This window comes from Argentina silus (assembly GCF_951799395.1).
Source record: "Argentina silus genome assembly, chromosome: 6".
NCBI lineage: Eukaryota > Metazoa > Chordata > Actinopteri > Argentiniformes > Argentinidae > Argentina > Argentina silus.
In genome coordinates, this window is record NC_139660.1 from 17,014,884 (window position 1) to 17,035,962 (window position 21,079).

General features: G+C 42.6%; 1 protein-coding gene across 1 annotated transcript; it reads left to right on the forward strand.

Moving 5' to 3' along the window:
* Positions 1-14,230: 14,230 nt before the first annotated feature.
* On the forward strand, positions 14,231-16,332 carry LOC310805602 (diencephalon/mesencephalon homeobox protein 1-A-like; the record flags this gene model as incomplete). Its single annotated transcript, XM_083671358.1, has 4 exons — positions 14,231-14,384; positions 14,626-14,804; positions 15,252-15,693; positions 15,914-16,332. 4 exons carry the CDS (start codon positions 14,231-14,233, stop codon positions 16,330-16,332), a joined length of 1,194 nt encoding a protein of 397 aa, XP_083527484.1.
* Positions 16,333-21,079: the final 4,747 nt, after the last annotated feature.

Sequence of the window (21,079 nt, forward strand, 5' to 3'; positions counted from 1 at the left end):
ATTATGTAGATCTGTGTCACCGCCGAATGTTTCTGCAAATCCCTGCAGGATCTACCGCGACGAAGGAAACAGATTATTCCTGGCCTTATTTAAAGGGCTGGAGTTCTTAAGTGGCTTTTCAAAAGGAAACATTTATATATATTTATACATATATTTACTGCTCTGACTAGTCCCTCTCCACAGCCACCCCTGCAACCCTGGCATATTTTACCCCTTAGGCACAGTGTTGTTACATAGGCATGTATTGTACTGTAACAAAAGCACTAATGTTTATGTTTTAGGAGAAGGAACCATAGGCCTACTCATGAATAATTAATTTAATGGATCAAGGTAAATTACTAACGGTGATTCTTAATTTGCCTACAAAAGGTTCTGTTTCAGGAAGGGGATGCAGGGCAGGGCAGGGCAGGGCAGCAAAGGTGAGGGTTCTGGAACAATATATGACTAAAACAGCATGAAGCCAGGAAGCAGTGAGAGAGGCTTAGGGTCAGGGTGTACTGGTAGAAGAGCTGGACAGCTCTGTATGTATTTCTGTACTGTACAGGCAGTAGGCTACCCTTCTCTGCCTTAGTTGAATTCATCCTCCGCCACCATTACTCACAGTGGTAAAAATTATAGCCCAGTGCACATTCCTATCACGCTGTGGTTCATTCATCTTTGATTACACCTTTCAGATGATATAAATTAGCCCTATCCACTGTGTAGGGGTTGATGGATGGCAGGGAACGATATGAAACACACTGATCAATAACATGGATTTGGCTCTGTGTTCCAAGGCTACGCCACTCCCTGGAAGCACGTTTCTCACGTTCTGCTGCAAGCCTCTGTGACAAAGAATATAGGCTTGTTGTTAAATGTCTACCAAGAATGAAGCCATATTCATACTGAATTCTGACATACAACACTGATGATAGTAATTTTTCATACATGCCCTTAAATTGCCATTCTGTGTTTAACTTGTGAGACTCCATATCTCCATCTGCAGTACCATATCATTCACAGTAACTCCAGTGGTTAGTTGGGCGTAGCCTTTTTTTTTTTAAATTTGCATCCTCACTCCCCCTGCATCCTCTCTTACATCATGGCTGTCCCTGAACCACTGCAGGTCTGAGTGTTTTGCCTGCTGTGAGCCCCTACAGTTGATCTTTCCCTGCGGATCCCTTGCATTGACCAGAAAGGTCCTGTCTATTGTCATGTTGTCTCGAAGCTCAGCTGAGGGTAAAAGAGAAATCAGAAATCAATAGAAGGCTAAGAGTTTCCAGGGGACAGAGATCATAGAGGTGCTTGATCAAGGAAGCAGCGGGCCTCACCCCTAACAAGCTACTGGGGAGACTGTCAGTGGACAGAGCACATCATCCAGGGCCAGGTAATGACTAGAGGGACACAGAGGAAAGGGATAGAATCACGCCACACATACAGAGGATTCAGCTAGAATGTTTGAGTTAGGCTAAGTATTGTCATTCAAAATTAGGTAAAGTTGTTAGATCATAAACATATCAATTTTAGTATATTCATCATACATTTCAGTATATATTAGGCTATGTATGTCAAAACAATATACATGTCATATTGCCAATTACTCCATATTATTGAAAGCCAAATGTGCCTTTCCTTAGTGTAAATCATCACTACTTTTATTCTAAATCATATTTGTATGCTAGCGATTTGAAATAAGGGATATGAAGGAGGGTGGGGCATAAGGGGGGCGGTAAAGATTGACATCCTCATGTTCTGGTAATTATCACCACTTTGGGTCTGAAGAGAGGGGTGGGGGATCTCTCCTAGCTGTCTCATTGTTGGTGTTAAACAGTTTGGTCTTTGTTGATTGATGATGAAAAGATAACATACACCCACACCTCTCCTGGGAGATGGACAGAATGTGTGTGTCCCCAGGGACACAGCCAGCTGGCCCCTCTACACACACACACACACACACACACACACACACACACACACACACACACACACACACACACTGCCAAGATAGACAATTCTACAGGGAGCTGTCTATCAATACATTATTCATACACAGCTCAAAACACACACACGTGCGCGCATGCACACACACACACAAATGCACACCACTTCATCATAGCAGGAGATGTCAGGACTGAGATGTCATATTCATAGTTGTGCTCTTTTCCTGCACTGTCATCAGATTCGCTGCCTCTCTCTCATTCATATTCATGAGGTTTCGTATCTGTCCCAGAGGGCCCTTCAACAGAGGTCCTAAAGATGCCCCTGGGCAGGCCAACGCACGTGAATACCCACAAATCATTATAGACACTCACAGTCTATTATAGAGTAATGTTTATTTACCATAATGCTAAAAACAAAACGAAGTGGTGTTAAGATCGTTTTTTATTGTTTTATAGTTTGTTTGTTTTTTAAATACATTGATTAATCAATGACATGACAGTGAATGAAGAATGAAACACAACCATTAGATACATTCATTGGATTGAAATGTAAAAATATGGAAATCTCAAAAAGATAAAAGGACAGACAATATTGACAATAAAACAATGGAATAAAATTCCATATTAATGCCTGTGGCCTTCATTTCTACTTTCACATCAAACACATGCGGTGTTTCCCTTACATACTGTATACGTCTCCTATGGAGATCCACTATTGTGTGCTTGCCCTGTGGGTAGCTAATCAACTATCATTAGAAACAGATAGGTAAACAAAGATATCCATCAGCAGTGCCTAGCCCTTATGGGATCTCACTAGCCCCTGTGTGTGTGTGTGTGTGTGTGTGTGTGTGTGTGTGTGTGTGTGTGTGTGTGTGTGTGTGTGTGTGTGTGTGTGTGTGTGTGTGTGTGTGCTGGAAGGATTATCCAATGAGGGGACAGCAGAGCTCACTCATGGGGTCCCCAGTGTTGATCTGACAGGCCAGCCCTTCTCTTTACATGGCCAGTTGGGCCCAGCAAGAGTCCTTTTAGTCTCAGAACTAAGCAATGTGTGTGTGTGTGTGTGTGTGTGTGTGTGTGTGTGTGTGTGTGTGTGTGTGTGTGTGTGTATATGATGTGTGATGTGTGTGTTCTAGGCAAGTAGGGGTTGGGTGGTTCAGGGAGACATAAGAAGACAGTGGGGCAGAATCAGAGATTGATTGTTTGTATGTGAGGTGGGGGCTTTAGCTAATAATATCAGCATGTGGGCGCAATGCCTAATGATCCTAGCTGCAGTCAGATATTACATCTAATAATAATACACTAGTGTCAAACATTCACAATGTTAAGATGTACAGCCTCAAGCTATGTGCTGTATACATACACACACACACACACAAAATGGTTCTTTTAATCAACGTTTACCTGAACATTACAGTGTATGCACTTTTACTAGGTTACATTTGTCCCTGTTTCATGTGATCTATTTGAGCAGGTATCCAGGTTAAGTGGCTGTCCAGTGGGTCCCTGTGGGGAGCCTGCTGCCCTCAGGCTAACACATACAGTAATTTCTTAAGCACTATTTCCACACTGGCTTGTAAGCTCTACAGAGGCCTTCAGAGCACTGTAATTAGAGTCTAATGGCTGGGAGCACACCTGTTTCTCCTCAGGTGGAACAGTAACATACAGTACTACAACTCCTGTAGTGCACCAGGGTACCACAGAACCACAGAATGCATGTCACATTCTGGACTAGAAGAGACTCATACCGACACCTTGTTGTAACATTGTACATCTAATGTTTTATGTTAATTGTCTGTTATGTATTTTTGTAGACCCCAGGAAGACTAGTGGTCGCTAATAATGGGGAAGACAATATTAAAGAAGACAACACAATACCAGCTAAGTTCTGCTATAAACAGCTGTTGATATACTGTAGACTGGGTCTGGGACTAGAATGGTTTGCATTCTCTGACTGTTGGTAAAACTATGTACATCATTCTGCTGTTCTCAGCAGAGCTACCAGGAGGTTTCTATTGGTGTAAGTAACCATTTGTTTTTCTCCTGGCTCTTCCCTCAGTCCTTGTCCTCTGTGTTGTGTTCTGATGTCCCCTCTGGCAGTGGTCAGCCGGTAGGTTAATGCAGGATGAGACTCTACATGCCAGCGAGCTAAAGCTTTTTAAAAGGGCTTTTTGTATAACAAGGCATAAAGCCCAGATTAGGCAACAACAATAAAACAATCCCTTATGTTCATTCCATAATACACTGTACAGCCAAGCTTATGGGGGAGAGCTTGGGTAAACTGCTCCTGAGTGCTGTGGCCTGTAGGTGAGCCTCAGGTCAATAGTGGGATCACTATTCGCTCTAAAAACTGGCTGCTTAAAGCCAAGGCTCCTGGCCGATGAGTGATGGGAGGTTTTAGCATCATCAGCCAGGAGTCAATGGTGTCAGCATTTTTTTCTTTACAAATGATCTACATATTTGTACTTTTTTTGTTCATATCTATATACATATATATATACATTGTGTATATAATCCATACAATTCGCCAATAGATGGGCTTACACAGGTGTCAAAAACGGAGCTACTGTTCTGCTGTTGTCGTTATCCTGAAGAGAAAATTAGGAAATCATTCTGTATCACATAAAGTAGTAGAGCAACTACACAGTGACTTAAGCTCAACAGATGAGCCTCAATTCCCTAAATGTCTGGAGCCATATGACCCGCTGATGCTTTAAAGCAGTGCTGATCAGATTTAACAACAAAAGACAGATGTTGGGGGTTATAGGTAGATGGGGGGCGGGGGGGGAATTATCACACCGGAAGAGTTTTCCCCGAACTGAGCCCATTCCTTTAATTGACAAAAGACTTAGAGCCCTTTCTAAGTGCTCTCAAATCTGATAAAACAGCAAGACAAAATCTACTTTTCCGTGTAAGTGTGCTCTGCACTATGATGCTGATACACACTGGAGAGGATTACTCCTGGGCGGGAGAATGGCTTTGAAGAGACTACTGTATGTGGGAGTTGGGGGCATAATATATTCTCCTACTTTCTAGGATCATGATACTGTACTAGTCTGGTTTAGTAGATAGGGTCTGGGTGTACGCCATGAAACAAATAGCAATAGGTAGCACTAAACCAGAACATTTGAATAATGAAGGCTCTTAGCTCATATCACCTGTGCTTTCAAGTTTAGCTGGGTGGTCAGTGTCCCTGGTTATAAAGGGGTACAGAAATTATAGCAAACACAGGGGGAAATTGTGCCCATAATTCATCACTCCCAACCTGACACTCCTTTAGAACCCACTGGTGGTCTTCCCCCAACCCTCCCACCCGGTACCACCACCCCCCTCCCTCTCTCTCTGGGGTGATTTGATGACTCCAGGGTACTGGTAGTCCCAGTGCAGTCTCTCGGCCCTCTTTCCCCTGGTTGATAGTTTAATTACCCCCAGATAAATCCATTGGCAATTTGTCAGGCTATGCCAGTGTCTTCTCTCTACTCCCCCTCCCCTCCTTCCCCGTCCCTGGTTCTAAGCCCCTGTAATGAATCACTAATCACCCAGTCCCTGACGAGCATCCCAGGCCCATTATCCCCTAATTACCCCACACAAGAGGCCCTGCTATCAGCCAGCAGGGGGCAGTCTTCGGAATGAAGGCCCCATACAGTTGAAGCAGGTCTAACCAAACATATCTATGTTGAACAAATTCTGTATCAGTGACTAATTGATTGTTTTAGGGATGAAACTTGTTCTGCAATCCCTGCTTTGTCTGCTGTTGAGCATTTGTCTCTTCTGTCAGATGTTCAATTCAGCTCCAGCAGAGGTAGCTCAATTTCACTGCACCACCATCTCCTTATACCTGTCCAATGTAACTGAGGAGGAGAGACCCAGTGAAAGCCCGCTGGCAGAGGCTGTTTGGGGGCCAGAGAGGGCCGGCTTGTTCTCAGTCTCTGCCTCCTGTTCAGTGGACCAGGGTCCAAATGGTTCTCCTGTGGAGCGTGTTGGCGCTGTGGCAGAAAATGGAGGTCCTAACTCACAGTCATTTGCCGACAACGCTGCACTTGGGAGTTGCTGCAGAGCAAAGATAGAAATTGGAATTGGCAGCCGACATGAAATGGGGTCAGGGGATTTGTTCTTGACACACACACACACACACACACACACACACACACACACACACACACACACACACACACACACACACACACACACAGCATGGTGAGGGAGGGAGACCTCTGATTTAAGGGGGTCTGTTAAAACAATGGCATTAGAGATGTGTAAGAGTGACAGTCCTTGCAATGCATTTATACTGAAGTCCCTATCTGATAGATGTGTTTTTGTTTCTAACATGTCTTAGAACATCTCCACAGCCTATACACTCCACTCCAATTCAAATGAATTGGATTCTTGGCTCAAACATGCATTTGTGTAAGAGTTTGTATACAGGTCAGGGTGTGTCAGAGTGATGAAGCGGATTTGCTAGGCAATGTGTGTGAGAGAGTGTGTGAGAGAGTGTGTGTGTGTCTGTGTGTGTGTGTGTGTGTGTGTGTGTGTGTGTATGTGTGTGTGTGTGTGTGTGTGTGTGTGTGTGTGTGTGTGTGTGTGTGTGTGTGTGTGTGTGTGTGTGTGGTGGGACAGAAAAGATACCATAGTTCCTTGTCTCAGTATGAGAAAAGAGCAACAATAAAAGGGTCCAGATCACGCAGTGTCGGCCATATAAATCAAATAAGTAGTTCCAGGCTAATATCATTTTTTTGGTAAAACAACAGATCAACACTTTGCTTATAGTTATCTAAACAATGAATACATATAAGTGTATATAAAAATATCCTTACATAATGTAAGCCTATCTTTGATAGGGATCTTGAAGCAAAAAAAAAAAAAAAAGCATGGTCCTTTTGGAATCCTGGTGTCCGTTTTTTGTCACTGTTGAGGTGAAAGCCTGTCAGAAATGGTTAGCTTCTCCAGTGAAACTACTTCTTTGCATCTTAGCTCCAGGTCTTGCCCTGTGTCTGCACTATTTTTTTTCTATCCTCTTGTTTCTCTCCTTTTGTTTAGATAAAGCGAGGGATTAGGGAAGATTTGCCCCCATAAAGTAGTGGTTTGATGGGCTTTTATCCCTCCATGTTGCTAAAGCTGTGTAGCCCCTGGATTAGGCCTCTACAATAGCGGCCCTTGTGCTGGGCCACAGCCTAAGGGGGACAACCAAAGACTGCCTCGGGGAAAAAGGGAGGAAACAAACCTGCCAACTTCAATATGTCAAGTTTGCCAGAGCAAACCGTTCAGAGGAATAGCTCTGGTGCAGCATGGCATGTACACTGGTGTGTCTGCAGGTTGCATTCAAACTACAAGGTGCTATTGAGTATCTAGTACCCAGGACCCAATATGGCCTGAAATCAAACAACACCTCAACTGTGGATCAGGGTAAAGGCCTACTGATGAAGTCAATGACAGATAACCTCTACAAATCTCAACTTCCCCACTTGTTGAAATGAATGTTAATGTTAAAAATATGAGGTTCATGGTTAGAGTAACACCCTTTCCACCAAAGGGCCCAAAGGCAAAACAGTGCCACTATTTACAGATCCATGTACAGATGGAATTAGCCAAACGTATGGTATATACTCCCCATAAAAAGTGTCTCGCTTATATATTAAATTTACTCTACAGTAAAAAAAACTACTCTACAGTATTTTCAGCTTCAAATTATGGCTCCTTGATATTTAACCATAAATTCTGCCACCCCAACAGCTTCTAAATAGCCTAACACCTTGCCTGTTACTGGACCTGATGTACTGTAAGAAATATGTTACATGTGAGTATAAAACTCCCAACTGAGCTGTTATATGTCAAAAAGAATAATAAACCTGATTTGGACACACTAAGTACGCTAACCCTCACTGTAGGACCATTACATGAGATTGCCCCAGGTCCTGACACAAAATAAGACTGGAGACCATCAGAGGTGTTAAAAAGTCAAACTTTCCTCTTTTCCTCTAGAACATATGGCTATGAGAAACATGACTGAAAAAAATAAATGTTACTATGACAATCGTGATGCTGTCTGAAGATCAGACCAGCTTTACAGAAGATAGGCATGATATAAAACATATCAAACACACATAAGGAACATACTGTGTGTGTGTGTGTGTGTGTGTGTGTGTGTGTGTGTGTGTGTGTGTGTGTGTGTGTGTATGTGTATGTGTGTGTGTGTGTGTGTGTGTGTGTGTTGTGTGTGTGTGTGTGTGTGTGTGTGTGTGTGTGTGTGTGTGTGTGTGTGTGTGTGTGTCCATGTAGTAGCTACAGTACTTTACACTAGTCCAGACCATGGACCCTTGACATATGCAAAGTGATTTCAGAAAATGAAATGCAGGTTTCTATAATGGAAAGCCGATTTGTCCACTCAAAGCAGGTATCCAACACGTGGAGGAAAATCTTTAAGGTGAAGGCCCTGCTAATAACATGTCCAAAAGACTGCTTCTGGCAAGTTGCTTTGTTACTCTAGTCACACATGTCCCAAGGTATCAGTCAATTCTAAACCATAGATCACAATGATTAATTTCATCTAAATGGGCACAGGCTAGAATACCCTTGACTGAGAGCAGTAAGGCTAAAGCGGTTGGATTGGAAGCATAATGTATTCATGGAGTAAAGAAAAAACGAATAATGACGGTTAATGGGCTTTGAGGGCCTCAACTTTCCACTCGATTTGATACAAAATATCAGTAGAAAATGGAGTAGGCCTCCAATTTTTTGTGGTAAAATTACAAACGCTCATGCGTTATAAACACAATTAAAGTGTAACCAAATATCGTTTATTTTTCGCTCGAGTTTGTTTAGCATGAATACATAGACTGGCAAAGTCTGATGTGAATGGATAACGTTTTATCCTGAAAGCAAGCGGGCGCCTAAGTCATTCCTCAAAGATGATTGAGAGCAAAGACGATAATTCACGTCTGTAGAGGCTTTAACATGATAAAGTATGAACGGAGCAGAAACGCGGTATGTGGAGAACAATGAGTGCGCGATCCAAATCCGAGGAAATCTGAGATGAATTTGAAAATAAGGGCTTGGGAAGTTACAGTGGGTTTTAGGATGATGAGATGGAGCGAAAGGGAGAGACGAGGGAGAGAGAGAGTGAGTGATCGAGAGACCAGTGGCAGCAGTATCCTAATATCACTCTAATACGAGTCCGTTTTGACACTTGCTTTTAAACCCTTCAGACGCGCTGGACATTAGCCCGCATTAAGTTCTGTAGAAAGCTGATTTGAGGAAGAGCAGCTGAGAGGAATTCCTTCTCGCTTTAATTGCTTTAGAAACGGTTCCCACAAAGAGACACTGCCCAGATTTACCTCCCGTTTAAGTTCTTATTTCCATCGGTTCACAAGTTAATCCGATTTCTCTCCCAGACCCAAATACTCACTGGTATATTGTGCTGACAAAAGACAGAGAGGAGCAGAGGGTCGATTTGAAAGAATCGAAAGCTTCCCAAATATCAGAACAAACAATTGGTAAAGAATACGAGTGCCATGTATAAAGTATTGTTGATGCTGATGAATTCACTTGTTGATCAATTTTTTGTGTAGCCTAAAGAAGATGTCAGTAGGCTACCCCGTCCGCTAACCTGCCAATCAGCTCACTCATCATTTAGGCCTACAATGCTTAAATAATTACTATTTCCCTCATTTGCATTGATTCCTAATATTGGGAAAAACATATATGAAATCCAAATAATTGTCACACATCACCAATGCCGTTTTCCCCGTTCGTGTATAGGTCTACATTTTAATGAATCAATCAATTTGTGAGAATTTCGCGAGAAGATATCAGCAGTGCATCGGGCTATCTAAACTGAATTAAATGACATAGCTATATATTTCACTCTCATTTTGTTGTTAACCTGAGACTGGACTGTGGCTCAGGCGTGAGACTGCACGCCCTTTCACATATGATGTTTTGTCAGAAGTCTTAAAACTTCTGATGGCCAGAGATCAAATCGAGTTTAGGATTTCACCCTGCCTCTCTCTCGCTCTCGCTCTTGGAGAAATTCAGCAAAATATGCAAGCTTTACATTAAAAGGCTACTTTTTGCTGCCCTTAATTCCAGCCTAAACGGTTTTTCTCCGGGAGAAGAAATCTTTTCTAAAAACCTTGAAGAAGAGAGGGGCATTATTGTTTTAATCCTCTTACCAGCAGTCATTTCAAGACAGTTTTTTTGGAGGCTGAAATGGCGTCTTGTCTCCCCAATCCTAACCTAAATCCTTTGGGGCCGGGAGAGTTTCTAAAGGCAGTAGCCTGGCATCTATTAGCCATCTCTCCACCGCAGTATTCTCGGCAAATAGTTCGACAAAGTCGAAAAGCAAATAAAATTAACGCATGAGTAATTCAACCCGTTAAACACCCCCAAGCCTTCAAATCACTGTAATCAAAGCGTTATTGAAGCCTTTGGCATTCGACCGGCCATGGGTTTTTATCTGCACAACCATGACATGTAGTTCATATTCTGTTGCATACTTTTGCAAATGTATTGTGGAATGTACAAAATTCATACCAAGAACTGCAAAATTCCATTTGAAAATGTGTTTTTTATATATAGGGCTATATATTTTATTAACCCAATTCAAGTGCTTGGGCCAACATTTAAAATAAGTATACAATCTAAAAATTTATTTGAATTACTTGGATTCAAAAACGTGGATTTCTGTAATTAACATAACGATAATGTTGGGGGGCTAGTGATGAGCTTCTATCAGTTTCTTATAGGTCTAGCAGAAATATTCATAACAATGACAATAGCAACAATTCTAGTATTATCGGTGATAAACAAAAAAACATTATAATAGTAACTAAATGCAAATAGCAATCATAAATAATACATATTTGTGTCATTGTGTTAAATTACTACTAATGATAATACCTATAGCATAGTATAACAACAACAATAACAACACCAAATAACAATGATGATGATTAAAATAATTGTTGTTTTTTGGCCAAATTCATGACAAAGGCAAGGCTATAAGCCCTTGATAAATATGAGTTAACAGAGATTTTATTATTACACATTTATATACAAAGAAGCTGTGATGTAGCCTGTTTGATAACATTTATGTTGGCAAAAATGCCTAGACATGGGTTCAGAATTGAACGGTGTATAAATCAACGGTGAGAAATGCTGGGGTATAAAACCCAGTTGATTGGCACAGCAGAGGACCAGTTGAAATCCTGCATGACCTCACCAGGCGCTCCTTAAAGCCCTTCCTCGTGCGCGAGCCCGATAGATGGCAGCTTTCTGAATTCTCCCACACTCACGAGGAACACAGAAGAGAGAGCACTGCGCGAAGAAAACGGACTACGATATTTTTCAAAGAGGACAGTAGCCTTCTTTACGGAGTTTGGACAGTTGATCTAAAATAAGTGCATCACGGAATTTAGAAATAGGCCTAAAGATATAAGGAGACTATTTGACAACCAGTCATTTTTTAAACTGTGGACATAGTCTACTCCAAGTTCGGCGTGAGAGGTAAGAACTTTTGAAGGATGGAATGAAAGATACATTGAAATGATCTTCGTTTAATGTAATAATGAATGTGTTATTATTCACAAATCCAAAGGTGTGTGTCGTAAATTCTGTTCAGTTGTTCTTTCAGTTTTGTTATAGCAACTTTGAAAAACTGGATATTATATATATATATATATATATATATTATATATATTCAATTTCTTCGCGAATGTATGCAAACCTCCAAGCATTCCAACAGTATAACGTGCAAGGTTCAAACTTAAATAAAATCTCAGCTTCAAATTTATTTAATAACATTTATACATATTTTCAAACATAGACTTTGTTTAGCCCCGTCTGTAAGCAGGTCCAAGTTTAGTGCATGTAAGTGATATAATGCATGACGGGTAGGCTATAGCGGGCGTGGACCCCCTTGGCAATATTTAGCCAACGGTGTCTGGGGTATAACACATAAATCCACGGCAATTAGCATAATGAGGCTTAAATCAGATCCCAGAGGCTATGCTGACTTAGCCCAAACATGAGCAATATCAGAATGGGGAGGAAGAGCCTCATACAATTGTGTACTATTGTATGTACAGCAATTATTCCTTTATAGTGTAGGGTAAACACTGCATATTCAAAAGCGGCCATTATACCATTGAAAACATAAGCAAAACACACACAAAACACACACACACACACACACACACACACACACACACACACACACACACACACACACACACACACACACACCTTTCACTTGTCAGGGCTGATGATAAATTAATAGCCTTGCAGTTGAAACCTATTTGCACCTACATTAGACAGGGACCCAACTGGGGATCCCCATGAATATTTCACAGAGGACCTCTCATACATCTCCGCCACTATACGCCCCCGGGCAGTGAAATTGGAAGGGAGCCGCCATCTAAATTGAGAGAAACGGCCCCCATTCAACTCAAATACTCTGGGAGCAAAGTAAATATTTAGCAATATAACTTCTGTTCAGTTGAATATAAGCATTCCCTCATGGCTGTCCAATGGAACGAAAAAAAGCCAGAAAGGAGGCTCATGGAGACTTTAGAATAAGTGTATTGGAATATAGGCCTATATTATTTTCTATGGTAGGCTAAATTAAAAGATGGACAAAATCTGTGTTTGTACTGGTAGCCTACTGGCATTCAACCATAGTATGGTAAAAAGTGAAGGAAAAAGAGTGAATTGTAGCACTGGCATTCAAACATTGTTTGTAACATGAGTAAACCGTAATTATTTCTTAAATGTTATTCTACATGATTAAACCATTTAAATCCAAGCCAAAATTGACAAAGTACATGTAATCATGTAATTATTAGGCAAGTTATCTTATAATAATAATAATAATAATAATAATAATAATGATAATGATAATGATAATGATAATATTGATAATAGGGGCAGTGTTTATTTTATATAGGTTCTAATTTATATTATTATTATTATTATTATTATTATTATTATTATTATTATTATTATTATTATTATTATTATCAGTGTGGTTATAATGTACAATCATAATGTGCAATCAAAGGTGGATTTTGGCTAGTGATTGTGGTGGTCTAACACTAGTATTTCTGTATTTTGATTTATTGCTTTGGAAACATTTCCCGCGGTCACCCTGAGGGCTTTTGATCGCCAAAGGCATTTAGGATAACACTGTAATGTCCTTTGAGAACGTAGAATTTTGAAGCCCAATTTATATCACAATAAAAAAGGGAATATTTGAGAGATGATATCTACTTATTCAAACAAATATTATTCTGCTTATAACGACAGTGTGCCAGTTAAATTACACAATACACGTTATCTAGCTGGTGTCAAAAAGATACCAAAAAGTCCTCTTCGGTTTGTACAGTTCACCACATGTTCACAATTATATTCATGCAGTTCTTGAATCAATTCAAATACGGTAAATTATTGAATTAATTAATACGCCGATATGCCTATGTGTAAACGGACATTTAAATGTAATAGTCCTTGCTTGTCTAATTTGCGTATGTTTTAACAATAAGGACAATTAATAAAGTGTGTAATATCATGGGGAAAAAAAGTAATTTATCCGAGGCATAGGCCTAATTGCTCATTGGTGTTTTGAACTCCAGCGCTTTTTAGGCCCATCGCGTTGCTTTGCATGCACAACCTCAAGTGTGACATAGAATGTATGAATATCAATATTATATTAATGTTGAGATAACACAGGAGGGGTAGCTAATCATTTTACATAAGCGCCCAGGGCCTTGAGTGCGCCGAACTCTCATGGGACATGATGGTTAAATAGCAAGTTTTCCGTGGGAAAGGGGTTAGCGGAGGCTGGGTTTCTCAATGACATAAGCCCTCCTCTGTAGAAGAAGGCACACATAGATGTCTATGTCCTACAGTTATAACCAGACAGGCTATTCGACAATTTCCGACTGCAGGTGCCCATTCGGTATGAATTTTGAAAGTAGTTATTAGGCCTATGATAATTACACGAACAAATGTGTCTATGCCTTGATGCATTATGTAGCAATAACAAAAGTATTGATAATAATTTGTATTATGAGTGATAAACTGTATTCTTTAATTATGCTACCCAGGCCTAAGGGGAATTGACAAGTTTCAAAATACATATACTACCTAATTTATTTTGAAGGACTACTTTTGTTTAAGTGTCGCCAATGTGTAGCCAACGTGTAGCCAATGTGTATGTGTAAGCTAATTACTCGTGACTTTTAAATTACGTGACGACAATACAATAGGCCCACAACTTCAACGTTGCCCTTTTATCTCTTTCTCTGTAGGTTACAACAGCCATGCAGCACTACGGAGTTAACGGATACTCCCTCCACGCGATGAACTCACTGAGCGCCATGTACAACCTTCACCAACAGGCGGCGCAGCAGGCCCAGCACGCACCCGACTACAGGCCATCCGTGCACGCGCTCACACTTGCCGAGAGACTGGCTGGTAAGAACTGTTCTCATTCCATTGCCTTAAAGGTGTGCCTTTGTCGACAAACACGTGCAACTATAAGAACTATCATGGAGTATGAACAATCTGTTTTTCTCAGAAAAAAAGGAAAGTGTTGAACTAAGCATTTAGAATATCCACTATAATGATTTGTGTGGCTTGCAATGTAAGCAATTCTGACCTGTCCCCCAATTAAATTGGCCATGTTTCTTGTTTCTCAACGGCTGCACATTTCAAGACATTATCCTTGAGGCCCGATATGGCTCCCAGCACCGAAAGCAGCGTCGGAGTCGCACAGCCTTCACTGCCCAGCAACTGGAGGCCCTGGAAAAAACCTTCCAGAAGACCCACTATCCTGATGTGGTGATGCGTGAGCGCCTGGCCATGTGCACAAACCTCCCTGAGGCCCGTGTACAGGTGAGGACACACACCTCAGTCAACACAGGATATGCATCATGAATTTGGGCACATCTTTAAAAGAGACCTTGGTCTCAGTGCGTTTTCCCTGGATAAATAATGGTTAAATCTCTCATACGACAAAGGCCTACTGCAGGGGAAACTGATGGAGGTAGAAATTCCAGTCCATGCATTACAATGCGCCCGTCCTCCGATTTCTACCTCCACCAGCCTCCTCCGGTCCACTGTACAATACAAATCAGCTTAAGAGGAAGTGAGTGGGAGTGAGTGAAGTCACTCATAATTGAGAGAATCAAAACAATGCTATGAAAGCATATCACATAACCAATGGCTGTATTAACTCTCTCTGAAGCCTTAATTGGAACACAATGGCAGCAAATGGAGAGGGGCTAATCCAAAGGTTTTCTTTGATCATATCATGACAATTGTAATCCTTCCTTCCACCAGGTGTGGTTCAAGAACCGCCGTGCCAAGTTCCGCAAGAAGCAGCGCAGCCTGCAGAAGGAGCAGCTCCAGAAGCAGAAAGATGCCACTGCCACGGCCGAGGGTTCTCAAGAGGAGGGCAAGGCCGAGCCCACCACCACCACCACTGGGCTCCCCGCTGACGGCCACCCCCCCCCTCCACCCTCCACCTCCTCCTCTCTCTCAGAGTCAGAGAGGCTGGCATCACGGCCACAGCCAGGGGAGATGAGTGTGGAGGTGAACGTGACCTCGCCTGAGCCCTCGGATTGCGAGTCAGCCAACGAGGACAATGCTGACAGGGAGGAGGAGCTGAGGGGGGTCCGGGGGGAGACACGGGAGGAGATGCAGCAGGGGGAGGTGCAGGGGGAGGTGTGCCTGCAGCCAAGGGGAGGCTCCCCCACCTGCAAACGCCTCAGCCCCACACCAGGTGAGAACTCCTTTGTCATTATGTCTTATGAGACTGTTGAATGTTCGAACACAGTTCAAATTTTTTCTCAGTCTTTTCCCATAAATACTCAATAATCCACAATAATATTTGGAATAATATTTTGGAATAAAATGAGCACAGATGCACTCTCCTTTATTCCCCTAAAGAATGCATATTTCATTAGTGTGCTTAAAATCATCTTTTCATCTCTGTGTTTCAGACTCTCCGCTGGGCTCTCCCTCCATCCCCTCCTCCAGTGGCGTGAGCAGTGGGCTGTCCCAGGGTAACTCCTACGCCTCCTCTCCTCTCAGCCTCTTCCGCCTGCAGGAACAGTTCCGTCAGCACATGGTCGCCACCAACAACATGGTTCACTATCCCTCCTACGACATGGGCACCCCCTCCTCCCTGCCCTACCTGGGCATGAACGTCAACATGTCTTCCCCGTTGAGCTCCCTGCCCTGCCAGTCCTTCTACCAGTCCCTGTCCCAGGCCCAGCAGGTGTGGAACAGCCCCCTGCTCCAGGCCCCAGGGCCAGGCAGCCTCCCCAGCCTCAACAGCAAGACCACCAGCATCGAGAACCTGCGTTTGAGGGCCAAGCAGCACGCAGCCTCCCTGGGTCTGGACACGCTACCCAACTGACCCCCAGGGCTGCTGCACCAGGCTCAGCCAGACCTGACCCCTCCACTAACCTCATCACAAGGACATTAGCTCATATTAGCTCATCACTGGGGACTGAAGGGAATGGAAGAAATGACTAGTATCATCTTATCACTAACACTGAGAATGGGCATGGACATTAGAACAGTACCTTATCGGACGTTACTTATTTTACACCATTCCCGGGCTGAATGCATAAGCTACCACTCACTACAACCTACTCAGCCTGGAATGGCAAACTGAATGCTAAACCTCTAAACCACATTGCTGTCTCCTCGTACTGGGACAGATGCATTATGGCCAGCACTGTTGAGTGAGAAGCAATAATAAAGATGAGCTTTGCATGCATCCTGAGACAAGGATTACAACGGCACAAACATCTGAACATCAGAAGAAGAAGACGGAAGATTCACATCTCACATGAAATCATTTAATCAACAGGACAGATTGGCCGATTTCAGTCCTAATTCACAATTCCCTGGAGCTGAGAAATGGTGCTTCTTGTTTAGAGCTATATGTCCCTGCAAGAATTTATTCTGTGTTGTAAATATCCCTCCATGTTTGTTCCCATCTGTCTGGGTAGTGAGTAAATCGATGTCTCCTTTTGTGTGAAGGATTTAAGAGGAAACATTCAACCTATTTTTGAATTGTTACATTGTGGCTTTATGCAAAGGACCTACAGTAGAATGAACCAATTGGCTGCCTGCCAGAAAAAGAGAAAAGCCTATGAAATCCTGAGGGGGTGGGGAACACAGCTATATTAAAAATAAACTGGTCAACATATGTAATGTTTGGGAGCCAGACTGTATATGCATTCAACGATGATGCTGTTGCCTAGCCAAACAAAACTAAAGCTGAAACGCAGGCCAATGCTATGTATGTTATCATTGTAGATCCCAGACATGTATTTCTCAATTGTTTACTTGAATGTGAGTAATTTATCTGTTAAATGCAAGGGAATAAACCACACATATGAAGAATGTTTGTGTAATGAGGGTATGATTTCAGTAGCTCACATGATGAATAGGACGGGAATTACAATTCTTAAGTAGATTGATCACAATGTGCAGTTTCTAATATTCATATAGATAATTTGCTCTGAACAATAAAGGGCCAGTGGAAGACAAATTGAAAAAAGGTGATGCTCAAAGGATGCCTGCTTCAGACAGGGATTCAAATGATAGGCTACAGTTTCGTTCTGTAGCCTATGTTTATTTACACAAATTACACTACAGGAAGCATCAACAGCTGAGGGTTGTCTACTTTTTATTTCTACAGTATCCAAAACCATTCAGGATTTAATTTGACTATGGGATGGGTATATTTACATTTACAGGTACAATGGTACATGCTAATGCATTGATAACTGCAATACCAGTTGATTAAATTGAGCCCCTTGTGAGTCCAAAGTCAGTGGACCTCAGAGGCCTTTCCAGAGGTCAGTTTCACAAATGTTTTTAGCTTAAGCAGTACTTAATTTCTTCCGATAAGCCAGCCGCAAAGCCAGGAGAGAGTAACAATTGCAAAAGTAATGTTTGCAGGTGAATCTTCTGTGAGTATAAGACCAAAATGTGTTAAGAACTTTTCTGGTTTAGGATAGGAGTGAGTCTGGATTTTAAAAAGAGAATAAGTATTATTTCAGCTACAAAGCTTTCGGGAAACAGATCCCAGATCTTTTGAGCTTGGGTGGCTACCTGGTGAACCTCTTAGGTCAGTGTGGCACGTCAGAGAACCAGAGCAACTCTTGAACCATGGCAGATCACTCAGCAGGGGGCTTTCTCCTCCATCCACCACCCTGCAGTGTGAAATCACTGCCACAGCAGGGAGGCTGGCCTACAGCACACACACACACACACACACACACACACACACACACACACACACACACACACACATTTAGAGAGACTCCAATCATACAAAAAACACACAATCTTTTTTATAAGATTGTTTGTAGGGAGTTTGACTAAATTGGGGGGATGGAGTTCCACCATCCTACTGTAGGAAGTGAAACAGCATTCAGTGGAAATGGACTGAATAGATATACAGTATACAAATATAGTATACATATACATACATATACAGTATACATATACAGTATACATGTTCTATTGACATTATCAGAGAAAAAATAACTTCACCACCGACACTAACCTACACTAACCAAAAATCCATAATCACTGTTAACATATTGTACACAATGCACTAAGGGACGCCTCCACATGTAACAGCCGACCCACAAAAACACACAAGGAGCTGAGAGACCACCATCTCAAACTGTAGTGCACATACACACACACACACACAAACACACACACACACACACACACACACACACACACACACACACACACACACACAAACACACGCACACACACACACACACACAACCCTGCCACTTGTTCATCCAATGCAGAGTAACTAATCCTAAATGAAATGACTGAAGCAGTGTCAGGCTCTAAAGAGTCCCCAATCCCCCTCCACTCCCCTCTGTCAGTCGAGGTTTGGCTGCACCGAAACAGAATGCTTTGCCATAAGAAGATTACCTTTGGTTGGGATATCGATGGATTAAGTGAGAATAGAATAAGATGAAATAGAACTGAAAGGGTTCCTACAGTCAGCAAAGTTCAGACACCTGTTTCCCCTGGTCCCTCACTCCCTTTCTCCACAACCCCTAAGATCAGAAACCTCTTGATCTCACCCTAACTGCTGGATATCAAGTTGCAGCACAGAATAATTATTATGAGAAGGAAAAATAAAAAAAGTCAAAAACACGCCAATATTAAAAATCATGCGACATGAATGTTTAATGTTTACAGCCTGCTCTAGCTTATGTGTGGCCGTGGTCTGCTGTGAGTGTTTGTGTGTGTGTGTGTGTGTGTGTGTGTGTGTGTATGATCTAAAGGTACTGTGCGTGTTTACACATTTGTATTTCCTGCATGTGTATGTTGAGGTTAATGTGTGTGTGTGTGTGTGTGTGTGTGTGTGTGTGTGTGTGTGTGTGTCTATGGCGCTAAGCTGCTGAAGGTTTCCAGGAGCTCTTTGATGTGTATCTGGGCAATGCGCTATTAGAGGGATTTTCCTAGTTGACAGCTCGGAGAATGTGTGGAGGAATTGCGATGCCAGCGGGCTAAAAGAATGCTGGAAACAGGATTAGGATCATATTCTGGCAGCGCCTGTCACTTCATCAATGGGCTAAGGTTTCCTCAGTGACAGCCCTCCTTCTCTGCCCAGCTAAAACCTTTAGTGGGACCATAAAGGGGGTGAAAGAGGGAAAAAACAATGATTGAATGGTGTGCTATGATTTCTGTGCTGGGCCTGCTCAGGGGGCATTGTGTTGGGAGGTCTGGGGGCGTTGATTAGGAGGGAGGGGTGGGTTGTGAGGGGGCGGAAGGGGGGGGGGGGGGGGGCGGTGAATGACTGTGGTCTCTCTGGGAAGTTTACACCCAAATCCCATTGGCTGTGTATGGGGAGGGTTTTTACACTGATGCTACAGGACAGGGAGGGAAGTACGGTATCTCCCAGCAGCAGGTGTAAGGTGAAGAATTACCAAAAAAAAAGTTTCCTGTGAACTTCGTCTGTAAGGGGAAAGTAATTCCCCACATAGAGCAGTAATGGGGTTATGCACTGCTTGTCTTCAGAGTAAAGTGAGGCTTTATCTAATCTGTGACGATACAGCTAATGGAAAGAAACAGGTATTTTTATTAGCTTAAATGCGTTGAAGTGTCATTCATTTTTTTGAAGGAGGATATATGACAGCGTCAGTATTGACGTCAGTATTGAGAGAGTATCTTTCATCTCTCCCTATGAACTCTCGCTGCACTGCGTTAGCATTCAACAAGGAGAATGGTTGCAACATTGTGACACTCTAGTACAGAGACTAATGACTCTTATTCATAGCAGAGGCCCTCCTTCTGGTCACTTGAGTTCCAATTCTGGCTCTCATATCTGTCATTCATTAACATAAGCACACCCCTGTGACATGCAGTAGCTACAGATTTGGGAGGGTGCCCCCTTCTGTCTCTCTGTTGAAAGACGAATGTTTCCCTGGTCAAGTAGAGGCAGATGCTCTAGCCTGGGCCTAGGGTGGTCTCAGTCACCGTCTTGGGTGAGAGAAACATATCCTGTATTTGCTACCTCCGCTATGGAGCACCACCAAGGCTCCCTCCACCAGCCAGCCAGCCAGCCAGCAGCGTACAGTAACTCTACAGTGTGCTCACCCATGTGAAACAATACTTTCACAATACCGCAGGAGTTTGATTGTTGGCGACAAGTTATATAATACGAGGAATTACAGACTAGCATGCAAATGCTAAATCCTCCTCTCTTTCTCCTGAGAAGTGGATGAGACGGACTATATCTGCAGGCTTCACTCCGGCTCCCCAGCTTTGTGCTGTGAAGACGCTCTCCTTTCTCCCCCTGACTTGGGTGATAATCCTGACACGCACTGTCTGCATTTTTTACTGTACGTGTTTAAGCGCATTTGCAGTGCATTTATCTCACCAATGTAAACCAATTTGGCTATAAGGGGCCGTGGGCCAAGCAAGCAGCCAGAGGGAAGAAAGGGAAACCCAAACCTAGCAGATGCGCAGGGGGGAAGGTGGTGAGGTGGTGGAGAGTGGAGGGGTGGAAGCAGGGGGGTTGATGAACGACTGAAAGCAGCAGAAAAGGGAAGCGGAACCATCTGAAAAAAAGAGTGTCCCTTGTCCAGAGGGTAAGCTTTTCAAACTTG